This window comes from Myotis yumanensis, unplaced genomic scaffold (genome assembly GCF_028538775.1).
Source record: "Myotis yumanensis isolate MYYU_CA2020_CCGP unplaced genomic scaffold, mMyoYum1.0.hap1 SCAF_12, whole genome shotgun sequence".
Classification (NCBI taxonomy): domain Eukaryota; kingdom Metazoa; phylum Chordata; class Mammalia; order Chiroptera; family Vespertilionidae; genus Myotis; species Myotis yumanensis.
The window spans coordinates 8,653,575-8,669,933 of NW_027223763.1; the positions used below are offsets into that span (position 1 = coordinate 8,653,575).

A 16,359-nucleotide genomic window follows, 5' to 3' on the forward strand; every position below is an offset into this window, starting at 1 on the left:
TGAAAGGTTCCAGAGCAGAGAATACAGTGTTTTTTTGCTATTAGTGAAACAGATATTTGCATTCATATTTTCTTGAAAAGCAACAAACAAGTTCTTTCTGGGACCTAATAAAGGAAGATAGTTTTTAGTAGATGAAGTTTTATTATGTTTTGTTACCGAGATACCCTTGAGAAAACGTGGACATCTTGATGACTCTGAATCAGAAAATGATTCAGGTGAGTCGGACTCTGAATGTAAAGAGCTTTTTTAGGAAGAGCTTAACTCATTTTGCTCTATTTTCCTTTTAATGTATGCTGAAGAGTGATAAGTACTTTTTAAAATTTGTCATCCTACATGATAAGAAAGTAATAAATCAGTTTACTTGGTAGTTTTTGCCTTCTTGGTAGTACATAAAATCAAGAGTAAATGCCTGGCCAGAGTGGCTCAGTTCGTTGAGCATTGTCCTATGCACTAAGAGGTTGCCAGTTCGATTCCTGGTCAGGGCACAAACCTGGGTTGTGGGTTTGATTCCTCAATCAGGGAGCATTTAGAAGCCAACCAATTAATGTTTCTCTTTCTCTCTCTCATCAATGTTTCCCTCTTCTCCCCTCTCCTTCCTTCCTGCCTCTAAGCATGTCCTCAGGTGAGGATTGTTCTTTAAAAGAGTAAATGTTGCCCTAGCTTGTTTGGCTCAGTGGATAGAGTGTCGGCCTGCGGACTGAAAGGTCCCAGGTTCGATTCCGGTCAAGGCCATGTACCTTGGTTGCGGGCACATCCCCAGTAGGAAGTGTGCAGGAGGCAGCTGATGTTTCTCTCTCATCAATGTTTCTAACTCTCTATCCCTCTCGCTTCCTCTCTGTAAAAAAATCAGTGAAATATATATTTTTTTTAAAAAGAGTAAATGTTGCCATCTGAAGAAAGTGATAAACAACCCTACTGAACTCAGTAAGTAGACAGGTGACAGGGGAGTGTGCTGGGAGTGAGAAACCCATGTGTAGAGAGGATGCAGGTCTAGCACCTCACATTCATCATGGAGTATCAACCATCCTCACCAAGGTTTGCCATGTATCCATCAGAACCAGGCAGGAACAGAAAACCATTCTTTTGGCAATAAGAAAATGGGTCCAGAGGTGCCAGCCACGCCAGAGGCTCAGAGATAACCCATTTGGACATGATGACAGTCACTTACTGAGCCTACCATGTGCTGCTCCTATGGTAGGCGCTTTATTGATTATCTCTAATCCCTGCAACAGTCCTGAAGATTTCCATTGGGGCAGGTATTACTGTTTTAGAAAACATACTGCCAAAATGTAACAAAAGATGTTACAAACGGTCCTGCCCTTTGACTTAGTAATTCCATGTTTGGGAATTTGTGCACATGATGTTGTTTTTCATTGAATGTAACTTATAATACAAAGATGGAAGGGACTTAATGTCTAATTCTAGGAATAGGGTTCAATAAATTATGTACATCTATACTTTGTGGAATATTACACAGTTTTAAAAATAATAATCACAAATATTTTATAAAATATGGGAAATGTTAATGTAGCCAAGGAGAAAACAATAAAATGCATGCACTCTATAATTTCAAAGATATAAAAATGTTTGTTAACATGGCCAGTATTGGGGGAGAATAATACAGAAATAAAAGTAGTTGTGTTAAGATTACATGATAATGGGTGAGTGATTTTTCCCCCAAGGAAAACTTCTCTCAGCAATAAAAAGCCATAGAAAACTTGTTTCAAAGAAAATGAATCAGTAGCAGCAATGACTATTGAGGTATATTGAGAATAGAAATTGTTTTCAGAACACACCTAGAACTACCCAGTTACATACTTACTACTTTGAGATATTAAGGAGATTCTGGGTTTCTTTTTTTTCCCCTTCTTCCCACTTGGAATTTGTAATTAGTATATCTGCAGAGCAAAAATGCAGTAGATTCAGGGAAGTGTTTGAGGCTTTGTAAGCAAATGACGACAGTGTAAAAGGTATTTGTCTAAATTTGCATTCGTATAAAACATGGAGCTTCTGTGATTTCAAAATAAATGTGTTTTAAATATTTTCTAAATACAGAGCTGTTGCAGCCCTAACAATACTTGGCTAAGAAACTACATTTCTATGATAGGCCATTGTTATTCCTTGGAAAATAATTGGGCTTTTAAAAAGGCCCCCTTACCAATACTGAGGAATGCGTCCACTTTGTCCCTTCTTGCATCTGCAGTGCTTTCTGTAAGACTCCTCTTCCTCTCTTTCAGGATATCATTGTTTTTTATTGCAGGACAAAAGGGCATGGCATTAAAACCGACATATTTAGAATTCTAGAAAATGTTTCTTTTTCAGATAAGAGCCTGTGTTTGTGTTAAATTATACAGTCTTTTGCTGTGCGTGTTTATTTTCACCGCTTTCTCACAATTGTTGGAATGTCTTTTTCTGTGCATTAATTCATTGATTGGAATTTCAGTTTAGAAATACTAATTAAAACTCAGCGTTGTTGGTCAATTGCAGTATCAAATGTAGGAGCTAGAAAAGTTGATAAGATTTGATTAAACATTATGGATTTTTTTTTCTCCCTTCTATGTGTTAGGCTGTGCTCTGGACACATTAACAAGTGGCCATTTTTCTGGAATTCTGCACTCTTCCTGCTTCCTTTCATTATATTAGGCAAGGTTCCACTAGATGAGACATTTGTACTCCTAAGACTTCCTGCCAGGGTTCAGACTTTGTATTTTTGACATTGAAGCTGTCGTTTTCCTGAAGCTACTTAATTAGAAACACATTCATTTCAGTGTACACTGGAAAAAACTTGGACAGCAGAGCCAGGCACACTGGGAAGTTTGAGCATTTGTGTAGCTGGCAGCTAAACTAATGGTTTACAGTTTAAGGGGAAAAAATATCGTAGGGCATTTCCTTGCCCCTGGAAGCGAAGAGAAGCTGAATGTGCACAGCAGATACCTATTTTTAAAAGAGAGAAGAGGAAGAAAGAAAAAAGACAACTCCACTTTCACTGCAGTTGTGTATATAATTCTTTCTTCAGCTATTGTCAAATACAAAAGTCTTCTAGGAGAATAGTTCCCAAACTGTGCTGCTAATATTCAAGTCTGTTTTACAGGCTTCCAAGATATATTACTGCTGAGATCTTAGTAAGGAGGACATTTTATATTCTGGGGAACGATTTTTGCTTGAAGAATTTTATTTGTCAAATGGTAATGAGGGAATTGTGCCCTTTCTTATTTTTAAATGTTTGAGCAATTTTAAAATGCACAACTGATGTTTTAGAACCTTCATTGCCTATCCATTGCTTCAGGATAAAAGCCTAAACTCCTTAGTATTAAATTGGAAGCAAACCTCTCCTTTCTCATTTCTTACCACTCCGTGTTTCTCCAACCCTGTCTCCAAGAAAGCCAGCCTGCAGGTCTGCTCCCGCTCTCCCAGCTGCCCCAGAGGAAAGGTACCTGGTCACCTCAGTCTGAGCCAGATATCTTATCTCTAGGCTCATAAAATACCCTTTGCACCTTTCACAGGATGTATCACATATATATGTATCACACTGGAGAGACATAGAAAAATTGCCAGTCGCTCCCTCCCTCCCTACTCCTTGACCTCCATCCCCTACCCCCAAGAAAAAGGTCGTGTAGGAGGTGGGCCTGGGGATTTTAGGTTTGGTATTACAAAGTCTGTATGGCACAGAGGAAGAGACTTTGAAGTCAAATTCTAGGTTTTCCATTTACTTTGTTCTGTGGCATTAGATAAACTCTCTGGACCTGTCTTCTCATTTGTAAAATGGAGATAATACCTACTTTGTATAGTTATTGTGTGGATTAGGAAGATAAATTTGAGCTTCCTTATATAATGCTCAGCACATTTGTCATTGGTAAGTAACATCATAAGTGATAATGGCGGGGAGGGGCAGGGGGAGTAGGGGGAGAGGGGGTGCACAGAATCCTGAAACCAAAGAAAGTCAATCCATGATGCCCAGGCTTTCAAACTTTTGGAGTTGGGTTATGGTCTCCTGCTCAGTCTCCAACTTAGGAGCCCACTGCCCCGTGAATGAAGTCATTGGAAGGGGTTTTGTGAATTGTAGTGTCATCCAATGGCCTGTGTGCAGTTGGGGAGGAGGTGCTTACTGGTTGCTCTCTATGTGCCTTTTCAAATCAGAGTGGACAGTTAGATCACATCTCTTGATGGCAGAAGGAAACAGCAAATAAAAAATCATTCTATATTCAACCTTGTTAACTGCTTTTCCTATTATAATTGTGGCAATAATAGTTCCCATTTGTACGAGGAACTGTACTAATCACTCGATGTATATTTTCTCTCATTCTGATAGCAACCTCTACCAGTTTGCTTCTAACATCCCATTTTAAAGATGAGGCAACTGAGACCAGGCAGTTATTTCAGGGACTGACGCCAGAGTCGGTTCTTCCTGCCACCCGTGCGGCTTCCAGTGCTGCCTGCATTTTGAAATTCTTCTGAAGTTTCTAGGCTTGGGAACAAAATGTCACATTAGGATTTTTGTTGTGAAAGGAAATGTAACTGTGCATACGTTTATTAAAACAGTTTTTCTCCAAATAGTGAACCATCTGTAATTTTCTGTCGGAAGCAACAGACATTAAAGCAGCTGTGTGTCTCTGTTTCTCTTCACAGTGCTCCCATGCCCTACCTCATAGGAATCCATTTAAGTTTAATGGAGGTAAGTTGGCACCTTTCCTCCCTACATCTCCCTGCTTGGCCGTTTTGTTTTGAAAAGACACAGTGTATGAATTCACAGCTCTCCACATGGGAGCGTGTGGAAGCCGCGCTTGGTGCACAGTGCCCTCTCAGGGGCACAGAGCTGAGCGGTCCACTTAGACCCTTTCCACTGGGCCCTCGTTCCAGTGTTTGTCCTCTCTGCATGGAGATTGTCAGTTTTCATGGTTGAGGGAGCGAAGTTCCAAGAGGCAGGAGGAAAAAAGGTCCTCAAGGGTTTGAGCAAGGGAAGGGAAATGATTTGCCTTTCAAAATGATGTTTATTCTAAACCACTACAACAGTGTTACATTTTTTATTGTAGAAAATGTGGTGTAAAAATATAGAGAAGTATAAAGAGGAAAATTAAAATTATCCACAATTCCATTATTCTAAATTCAACCAGTTAGCATTTTACTGCTCTTCCTCCTGGTCTTTATTTTATGAATATATATTTTGTATAAATGTACCTAATTGATATGTGTTTTATATATAGTTTTGTTTTTATATGTCATTTAATATTATGGCATGGGGATTTCAACATGTTTTTATTTATTCTCAATAAGAATAATTTTCAGTTTGCTACCTGTCATTCCACTGTTTGGATATATCACAACGTAACCATTTTCTATTATTCTAGGACATTTAGGTTGTTTATACTTTTTCACTAATATAAGTCGCATTTCAGTGAACATCTTTATGCATAAGGTTTTATCTGCATTTTGACTTAGTTTCTTAGCAGAGAACCCGTAATGTAGAAATGCTTGGTCAAAGCTATGACTGATGACAGATTGCTTTCTGCATGGCTGTACCAATTAGATAGCAGTTCTTTTAAAGGACTTATCTGGGCTTTTGTGAGTGCCATTGATTTGTAGATATGAACCCCAAGCTTTTCCCTCCTCGGGAGAGAGCTTAAATTTGTACTAGAGCAAAATGGGGTGGGAGGTGGGGGGCTTGCCTATTTTGCACAGGAGATAAGCTCTCAGCGGAAAAATCTAAAGCCATATCCGTCTGTGATGATGCTTTGCATGTCTTAAAGGAAGTGCTACTTCTCTTCTTCTGTTCCCTTCATTTCACGTCGACGAGGACCACCTGCTTCTTCGCTAACTGTTGCACACTGTGCTATTGTGCTTACGAAAATGAAACAAGTTGGTTATCGAAAAACCTGTTTGTTTGACATTGAGAATCTTGATCAAAATAGACCACAGAAATCTGCTCAAATTTCTAATTTGACAGGACGGCCATGTGGCTCCTACATTCTGTTAACAGTTCCTCCTTGTCATCACCCAGCCCTGAGCACATACAGTACACAGTTTATGGACTATCTTGGGTGGTGTATTTAGATCAGATTGAAGAGATTTCTTGGGTGTTTTACCTTTGTTTGTCAAATTCAGGGGTGTATTTAAAGCTCCTGTGAGAAAATTTTAAATTGAACACCTTCTAATAGGCCGTCAGTGCCAATTGTTATAGAGTTTGAAACACTAATCTAAATACCATTTGGTCTATTGGAGTGCACAGCTCCTTTCTGCCTCTCCTCCTGCCCACCAGACTGTGCTAGCAAGGCTGTATCAGATTCCTTTCATTCCTGTTAACATCAGCATTGTCCAAGTTTCTAGTTTCTGCCTGCTTTTCTTCTACACATGCCCTCAGTCATCTTGTTTAAGGCTTTCTGTTTCAGCTATCAAGGTAATGTCAATCACTCTCAGCTGTGATTCTAACTAGCATGGCTCTCTCTGAACACAGGTCCAAGCGTTTCAAGTACCAATTGAACTTCACCTAGGTTTGCTACAGATGTCTCAAACTCAGTGTTTTACACACACACACACACACACCCACACACACACACACACACACACACTACATCACTCCCCTTCCGGTGTTCCCAGTCCCTGTGAATGGTACCAATGCCTGCAAAGTCACCAAAGTGGGACACACTGAGCATGGCTGAGTACTCCTCTTCCTTGTTCTTTCTAAATAGGTACCAACTCTCTGACATGTCTCTCACCGTGTTCCTTCCTTACTGCCTCCATTGACTTTTTATTTGCTTTCCTTGGATTCTTGCAAAGCCTTATTCATTCATCTGCTTAGCAAAATGAAAGCCTCTTAGGTTCCAGACATTTTTATCGGTCCTGGAGGTATGAAGGAGAATGTAAAATCCAGTTCATAGTCCCGGCATTTAGTGGGTTGACTTCTACTGGCTCACTCTACCTTTAGTGGCCCTCCTTCCAGTGTTGCTCTGCACCACCCCTGAGTCTGCTCAGTCCCTTTGCTGCTGCCAAGCCTGCTGTCCTCTCAGTGTCCCTTGTTAGCCAGTGTGCTCACCGATCCTAGCCATCTCCACATTCCCACACCTCTGCATGGCTAAGTCCTGCCCTTCTCCAGCTCTTTCAAGAAATCCTCCTATTTTGTCATCGTCTTTCTCTTACTGTCCCTCTTGCTCTGGGTGGTAGATGTTTGCTTCCCCAATCCTCTTCACCATCCCTTGGAGCATGAGTTCTTTGGGAACAAGGACTGTGTTTTGTTTATCGTGGTGTCCTCAGCACCTGTCAGGGCACCAGGCAGGTGCTTTCAGAAAAGAAGAATGAGTGAATGCCTGGGAAGCTGAATTCGGAGCACATGTAGAGCCCTCCATTAGGCATCAAAGTTTTCGGAGAACCCAGCAAAGACGGACAGATTTCATTATTTTACTTTCATATGATTGTAAGTAACTTAAAAGAAGGCCTTTTGTTTATAAAACATGAGATGCAAAATATGCATAATTTTTTAAACTAACACTTGGGACGGAGTTTTGCACTTAGGTGAGTGGGAGTGAGTCGACTCTGCTCAGCCTTTGAGAGGCTTTAAGTGAGAAGATTCGGGAAGCACTGGCCAAGATAAACCTTAGTTCTGTCAATTAGCTAGAGTAGGGCGGGATTTGCCATGCTCAACTCCTGCGTGGTCAGCTCAAAAAAAAAAAAAAAAAAAAGAAAGAAAAGAAGAAAAATAGTAGTAGATCACATTTGAAGCCAGCTATGACACTTTCTGAACAAAGTAGCATTTCCTGGGTGTGCTGGGCAACCATGAACTTCCAGTCTTGGAATTTAGTCTTCTCATCGCCTCCTGTGGATTTAACTCAAACTCGGCCGCTCTAGTCGTGTTTTTTGATTGGGTTTATGTGGTTCTATTATACCCTTCAGATGAGAGGGCTGCTTCCCGTGAGATTTCTTCCAGGAACTATGGGCTGTAATGCTGGGGGAGGAGCTTGTACCTAGGGCCGCAGGAGACCTGTCTAAGGAAGGAGCTTGGGAAGGCCCATCTCCTCCCACATTCTGGTTTTCTTACTGGCAATTCAGCAAGAGGCTTATTTTTGACTGTCTTGTTATTTTTTTCTTGAAAGCTATAGGCACCTTATTATGCCTTTGCATATGTGCCAGAATTTTTTAAACTTCAAATGAATGTGGCAGATGTTCATAAAAGTTTAGAAAAAGCTACCATAGGAAGACTTTTTAACCATTTTTATGACACTCAAATTTGTTTCACAAAAAGAAATATAAGTTATAACCTAGTGTTCTCAAAAATCTGACTTTTTTGAAAAAAGGTTATTTTGGGGAAAGACCTAATTCCAGTCTTAATGCTCTTACAGGATGCCCTTTGCTGTTAAATGGTAACCTCATCATCTTAAAGAGTCTGCCTTCCTTCTAAAGCTGCACATATATAGCTCATCATCATTCTTATCCCTCCTTCTGCCTTTTTATATCGTTCTTTCATTTAAGCAAACATTAATTGGAGTCTAGTGGTAAGTTAGCAGGATAGCCAAGGATATTGGCATAGACCTAGTTTCTTCTTGGAGAGAATAATCATGTTAGCTGGCAGCTAGGAAATACCAAAATGTGGCCTGATTACACAGTGACTGTTTCCTTTTATTCTCTCAACCTCAGTTTAGTTTAGGAATGTTTCTGTAGCCCCTCTTCTGTGCCATGTCTGGTAGCATGTGCTTCTCCTCTTTGATAAATGAAGACCTTCCTTTCTAAGCCTCACAAACAATGCTTGGTGCACAGGCCTCAGAGTGACATGAGGGTATTTTATATCATTCCTGGTGATACAATGATTAAGAAGGAGGATGGAGAGGTGGTAGCAATGACACAGTGCCAGACAGAGGCTCAGCTTTGTCTGTAAATGAAACTCCACCTAGACATGAGGAGCAGTGAGGGGAGCCGGTCAGCAAGAGGGTTCGGGATTCTGGCTCCCCTACCTCCTGCTTGCATGACCTTAAGCAAGGTCATTGACCTCTGAGCTTTTTTCTCACCTGTAAAACGAGGGCAATGGCTATACCTCCCCTATGGGGTTGTTGGAGGATCCGGTGAGATAATGGTTATCAGTACCTGGCACCTAAAGAATTCAACAAAGACCAACAATCATTGAAGTTTTTATTTTATCAATGTCCTGAAAGCCACTTACATTATTAAGTTGATGGCTTTTAAATTGTGTTTCAGGGACTTTTAGGTTCCGGGGATCATTGTTATCATTCTCATTTCCTGGGGAAAGAGAGTTCGAACAAAATTGTTTTGTGCCTGCCCTGTTTCCTCCATGTTTGCAGGGCTGTACCAGGAATGGGTGTGACACTTTTGTAGAACTTGATAAATTTACTAACAGTCTCCTGTTTGCCCACCCCCTGCTGTAAATAAGGCATGGTACTTTCTCTCTCTGTATCTTGGTTTCTTCATCTGTAATAGCAGCCAGTACCTACCTTTTAGGATTGTGATGAGGCTTACGTAAATGAGCCCTGTGTATGTCCAGCATAGCCCAGTGTCTGGCCTGCATTCGGTGTGCAGTAAGCATCCCTTCCACAGTCATATTTTGAGAGCCGTCTGTGTGCCAGCCATGGCCTCGTACTATGAGTCTATATACAATAGTGAATGTGACATAATCCCGCCTTCACAGAGGTGTGTCTAGAGCAGGTGTAAACAAGTAGAAAGAATTGCAGTGAATTTGGGATGCCATAGGCTCTGGTAGGGCAGACACTGAACCTGGCCTTGAGGGCTGTGCCTCTCAGAGGAAGGAAATGCCTAAACTGGCATCTAACATAAATAAGAATTCAGCCAGGGGAACAGGTAGCGGCATCTAAAAGACTTAAAGTGTTGCCCATGGAGTTTTCCAGGAAGTATGAGTAGTTCAGTGTCTGACAGGAACATAAGTATGAAGGGAGAGAGGAGAGCTGAGGCAGGCAGGCAAGGGCCAGCCATCCAGGGCCTTGTAAGCCGTGTTAAAGAGTCTGAACTTTATAGGGCAATGGAGAGCCATTGAAGAGTGTAAATAGGGGAGGGACATGGTCAGGCCTTCTCCTTCTGGGCCATTAGAAACCCAGTCCTTCCATATAAAATGCTTGGAAACTGCTTAACCATGTTAATAAAGTAAGTTGATATTTGTAGAGATCAAGGTAATTCTTAAGTAAATTACACACCATGACCACGTATATAAAATTCAGATGTGTTAGCGTCCCAAACCCAAGCTTCCGAATGGTTCCCTTGCTACCAAGTCGTGGCAGAAGTGTTTGTAGTGATGGCTTTCTTCAAGGTTTTAAGCACCACTTTTACTAGATTCTGACTTTTCCTCTCTGTTTCCAAGTACTTTTTATGAATTAGATATTTTTTCTACAGCCCAGTTTGAGGATATAAATTTAGGCTATATACTAAGTGATAGTTCCAGGCAATAAGAACAGGGGGAGTGAGACCCAGGTACCATGTGCGCAGGCTCACTACCTCTCCCCCGACCCCCACCCCCACCCAGTGCAATTTCAGGGGGCCTGTGACGGGTGCACGCAGACCCAGGCCAAGCCCACAGCAGTCCTCTCCCTCTCTCACCATCCGTATCTGGGGAGGCTTAGCTGGGGCTCTTGGAGCTAATTTTGCAGATGCACCAACTGCTTCCAACAGCACTGAGCCACCATCCAGGCACAGCATCCAGGTGCCGAGTCAAAGTTCCCTCTTGGTCTCTGGGATCCGTATCTCCCCAACCCCCCAAGGAGAAAATCTTTAATCCTTTGTTTGGGGGGATGTTTATTTTTAAACAATGTCATAGTGAGTGAAGAAGAGTGTTTCCTGCTTACCATTGCACCATTTTCATTGCAAGACTCCACAGGTAGACAGTGGCAAGACGCTGTGATTGGTCCCAAACTCTGAGCCAATACTATATTCCCTTATCAGTGCTGACTTGTTTATGTATCCTCACAAGAAGTGAAACATTGAGAGTTATTTGCTAGTGCTAATTAATTATGTTCCTGCTTTATATGATTAATTTGCATGAAAAATTCCACCTGGTAGTTTCAGTCATAGGTTCATGGACAGAGCTTCAGCAAGAAAGGGAGAGGGCTGGGAGGAAACTGACATGTGAGTCCTTGCTCAATCCAGACACTGTGTCAGGTACTTGACCTGTTTCACTTGTGAGCATTTCTCAGAATCTCCTAGGAGCTATCCATATTTGCAAATGGGGGACGCCAAGGCTCAGAGATGCAATGTAAGTTGCATCCAAGCCCTCAGTCCCTTGAGCCTCTGCTCTGTGCACCCTCCCATCAGGCTGTGTGTATTATGCCAGCCCTGCCCCAGTTCTGGGCAGAGAGGCCCTTCCTTTGCCAGAGCTTTTCCTTCTCAGGGTGGCCTTAGTGTCATGTACTGAGAGCTGAGGTGAGGAAAGGGAGCGCTCGAGTCTGGCAGCCTCCTATTTCTCTGGAGAAAAGCTCTGTGCACACTCATTACTGGGGCTGGGTTACTTAGCCTCTCTATGGCTCCATTCTTTCATCAGAAAAATTAAGATTATATTATCCATTTCAAAGAGTTGTGAGAATTAACTGACATAATGGATGTAAAGAGCTTTTTAAAGATGCCATACAAAACATTATTCTTCCCAGTTGGTAATCTATATATATAAAAGCCTAAGCAACCGTTACGACCGGTCGACTGGTTGCTATGATGTGCACTGACCACCAGGGGGCAGATGCTCAATGCAGGAGCTGCCTCCTGGTGGTCAGTGTGCTCCCACAGCCAACCTCCCACAGCCAGCCAACCTCCTGTGGTCCCTCCCCCAGCCAGCCAGGTGGCCAGTGCACTCCCACAGCCAGCCTCCCACGACTGGCCAACCTCCTGCAGTCCCTCTCCCCGGCCAGCCGCCCCGATTGGCCCTGATGGGGACTGGGCGAGATGGCCTCGATCAGCCCGATCACCAGCCAGGCCAAGGGACCCCACCTGTGCACAAATTCGTGCACTAGGCCTCTAGTATAAAAATAAGAGGCAAAGTTCAAATCAGTGGAACCCTGGCGTTTGCTTAATTATATAAAGAAAAAAGTGATTGGACAGTAAGTGGTTTGGTTTTGCTTGAGTTTCTTAGCATGTTATTTGTTATCCTGGAAATCATCACATGTGAGTCTGTCTCATCCAGAGCAGCTCTGTTCACCTGAGGGTCTGGAGGTGGTCCTGCATCTCACCTGATGGGTTTCCCCTGGGCGCTCCCTCCTCTGTGTATCTGCATTTCAAATGAGCGTGATCTTAAATGTCACTTACCCTATTGTTGGAATTAGTTAATATAAGACAATTTAAAGCTGTACTAGTAATTTATGTAATCAAAGGAATAAGTACTTCTGGCTGATTTCAGTATCTCTTGCAGTCAGTACATTTTCAGGTTAATTTGTTGTGACTGAAATGTTCTCTTGTGAGATGAGATAAGTCTCTGTTATATTTCAGAAAAACTGAGCAACATGTGAGGGAGAATCCCAGTAGAAAAAATGTGAAACCATTATTGACGCGTTTGTTTTCCAGTTATCCTGTCATTACTTAGACAGGCATTATATGTAAGTTCCACTTAGCAGTGTTAAAACTGACTTGAAAGAAAACGTAAAGTTTATCATTTGTTACAAGGAGAAGCTTGAACTAATCAAATTCCAGTCAGATGAAGATACAGAGTAGTGTATCTTCAGGACACTATGTAGCAGGATGGAAGAACTCCGGGCTCTATGTTATATGGACCCGGATTCAAATTCTAGCCCCACCACTACCAGGTGACTTTAAACAACTCTTTGTTTAAATAGGAGATCAGTTTAGCAGGGGGATAAAGGTATGGTGACTGTCACACAGGTTGACCACTTTGTATAAATTACTATTATGTTATCCTCCTAAGAGATGCCTATTGGAAATACTGCACTTGAGCCATATGATTTCTAATTGTCACCCCTTTGAAGGAGGTGCCGATTTTGCAGAAGGAACGTTAAGGTGCCTCTCAGAGCCTCAGACTCCTTGCTTATAAATGGGTAGGTTTCCCACTTCATAAGAGTTTTTAGTAAGGAGTAAATGAGCAAATTTGTCAGGTACCAAAAAAGTAAAAGTTACTATAGCAGTCCCCCTTATCCACGGGGGACATATTCTAAGGCCCCCAGTGGATGCCTGAAACCACAGAGAGTCTGAACCCTGTACAGGATTGGGCAAAAGTAGGTTTACAGTTGTATGTGAAACACAGTTTATGCTTGTATTATTATTAATTATTGCATTATTTTTCATATGAACAACTGTAAACTTTTACCCCACCCATATATACTGTTTTTTCATATAAACATACCTATGATAAAGTTTAATTTATAAATTAAGCGTAGTAAAATATTAATAATAACCAATATAAAATAGAATAATTATAACAATATACTGTAATAAAAAGTATGTGAAAGTAATATCTCTCAAAATATCTCAACTTTTCCATTTAATATTCTTGGGCCATGGTTGACTGCAAGTAACTAAAACCATGGAGAGCAAAACCACAGGTAAAGGGGGACTACTATATATATGTGTATCAATATTATATGCATGTAGAACTGATCATTTTTCTTTAAAACAAGCTAAAAGACATCTGCTTAAGATGGGCTCTGCAGGGGGTGAGAGTAGGTGGAAGTGGGCAAAGCAGGGATTAAGCGGGTGGTGGCTCAGAAAGAGACTTTGCTTTGGGCTGTGGGTGCACAATGCAGTGTGCAGATGATATTTTGTTGAGTTGTACACTTGAAACCTGTATGGTTTTGTGAACCAGTGTCACCCCCAATAAAATAAATAAATAAATAAATTTCGTATGCGCCCCCCCCCCCCCCCCAAAAAAAAGATTGGCTCTGCCTTTTTTTTTCAGCCTCTTTTTGTATTTTTTAATGAGTGGCTTTCCAAACTTGACATTAGCTTAAAGGCACTTTTAACTGAGCACAGCCACATAGGACTGGTGACTTCTTTTCATAAACTCCTTGTAAGTGATTAGGGGCGGGGCCGTTGGGGGAGCTAAGAGACCAGCAGCGTGATGATTGAAGAGCGGTACCCTTGGCCTAGTCAAATCCCACTTGGAATCCGGGCACATGTGGTTTTGTTTAGCACCATGCTCAGTAAACTCATGGTATGGGTTTGTGACCATCAGGCATTTGTTGTTGATATGTGAGGTCACCACAGTGGGGGTGTTTGTCAACCAAATTAAACTTCCTCTTAATGACCTAAAATAATTGATTCAGAAGGCCTTTAAATGAGCCACGGCAGTGTGTAGGCAAGCTGAAACCCAGCATTTTCTGCACAAATTATTGCATGTTATTGTTTAAGATCTTTTTGTTTGGGGGCAGGCAATGAGCCTGAGTTTGAATCCCAGCTCCACCATTTGTCTGTGTGCAACTTGGGCAAGTTACTGAGCTTCTGTGCATGTGTGCCTTAATGTCCCCATCTGCAGAATGGGAACAACTGCCTTAAAGTGATGACAGTTCAGAACAGTATGACTAAAGTTCCATGCACATTAGTAGACCCTCACTCAACAGTAGGTATTATTATTAATAAAGTATTTCCAATAGGTATCTCTGAAGAAACTAGTTTAATAATTTTGTACAAAGTGGTCAAACTCTATGTAGTAACCATACCTTTTTTTCCTGCTAATCTCTTCATAAATTGCCCTCTATACTAAACTTGAACATCCATAGAGAAACATGTGACTGAAACTGAACTCTATAAGCCTCCCCTTACATATCCTTTGATTCTTACCTAATCTCAAAGTGAATTTAAAGTTTAATATTTAAGATATATGCCATTTTAGACTACCAAAGAAGTGGAGTTTTTTCTTTGCCAATTGAATTCAGATATTAATGACTAGGCAAAGAGTGGGGCCACCATGTTATGTTTGTTTAGAATCAAAGGCATTGGCTCAGGGCTTTTCCTAGGAATGGTGAACAGTGACACTAAAGTTTTCTTTTGTGGTTGGAAGTTATCAACATTCCACAGGTTTATGTGTCCTGCCTAAAATTCTTCCCTCCATAAATCCAAATATCTGGAAAAAACTAAAAGCTTAGGACTGGGGTGCCTAGACTCCTGGACACATCTTTAACCAAATAGAATATGTTGAACCTTGGCATCAATTGCTTTGAAAGATCCAGCGGTAATAAATTTACATCCTGCCTCTTCAGCATTTTATTGCAGCTATTTTATACTGGCCGAATGGGTTAAATTGTGAAGCTTGATAAGTACATATGCACATTACCCATCCTTTGCTTTAGAAGGAAAAAAAAAAAGGAAGAAAAAGATAGCTATGATTTTGGAAGTCATCCCAATTTTTAAAAATAAGAGAATTTGGACATTTTGGCATATGGGCTTTTTTAAATGAAATTTCATGGAACTGAAAACAGTCAATTTTAGGTTTCCAAAAATTGTTTTGATTTTCATTGGTATAAATTTGCTCCACATGGTTTTAGGGAAGTTCTGAGAGATGCATTTAAGACTTCGGGGTTGATTTTTTTTGTCTGAGATTTGCGATTTATTTTTTTAAAGGTGATTTTTTTTTCTAACTCAAAGTATAAATCGGAGGAGACAGAGTTCCATTTCTGGGACAGTTTTTGGTAATGACATTGTTAAGCATTGCAAACAAGTGGACTTGGGCTGAATTATTGAACATCATTTCAGCACCATTTGGACACTGCAGTGCAGATTGCTCTCCCCCCATCTCGGGTGTAGAGTTTCGAGGCCAAGGGATTTGGGCCATTAGCAGCAGCTGCTGGTGATAAGCAGCATGAGAGTCACCTGTGTAGGGTCAGGCTTATTGAACATCAAGGTTCAGCAGTGTCGGAAGAGAGGGAAGATGCCCAGGAGGGGGCTCCAGGCCACCTGCTGTGTGAGGATCAAAGGGTTGAAAGGTCAGAGGGCGCAGCTCCCTTAATCATATCTGTCTGTGCAATAGCTATTTCAGATTGTAAATCTTGGTGATTTCATTAAGTCCTCCTGGCTGCTACTGGGGCATTGAAATAATAAAATTTTATATCTGTAGCCTTTCCTGCCTCTGGCATCCAGGCCAATACATTCCCTGCAAAATGGGGTGTCTTCATGAAAACCTTTCCTGGAATGGCAGAGCTGTCCTAATGATGCTGCAGACTGGGAAGTGGGGTTCACAGGACCTCATCCTCTGGAATAGTTTGTTTAAGAAGAAGAAAAATCACTCAGACCATTTAGCAGCCTTTGGGACTTAGGTGGCACCTCTCTTCTGAAAAGCAGGTCACAAATATGACCTATTCCTAAATGCTTCAGCTTATGCGCAGGAGGAGAGCTGTGCTCGCCCAGTGCTGCTGCTTACGAAATAGGCCTGTTCTGAAGGCTCCAGGGGCCTTTCTTCTGGGCAGCCCCAAGCAACTGGACAGA

The 16,359-nt window shown here is 41.5% G+C and overlaps 1 protein-coding gene across 5 annotated transcripts in view; it reads left to right on the plus strand.

Annotated features, from left to right (window-relative positions):
* Positions 1-16,359, plus strand: part of DENND1A (DENN domain containing 1A) — a 461,262-nt gene that overhangs the window by 270,347 nt on the left and 174,556 nt on the right. For all 5 annotated transcript variants that reach the window (XM_070430715.1, XM_070430714.1, XM_070430712.1 and 2 more), the window contains one exon: positions 4,627-4,672. In XM_070430715.1, the coding sequence (XP_070286816.1) occupies positions 4,627-4,672 (46 nt within the window). The remainder of the gene's footprint in view (positions 1-4,626; positions 4,673-16,359) is intronic.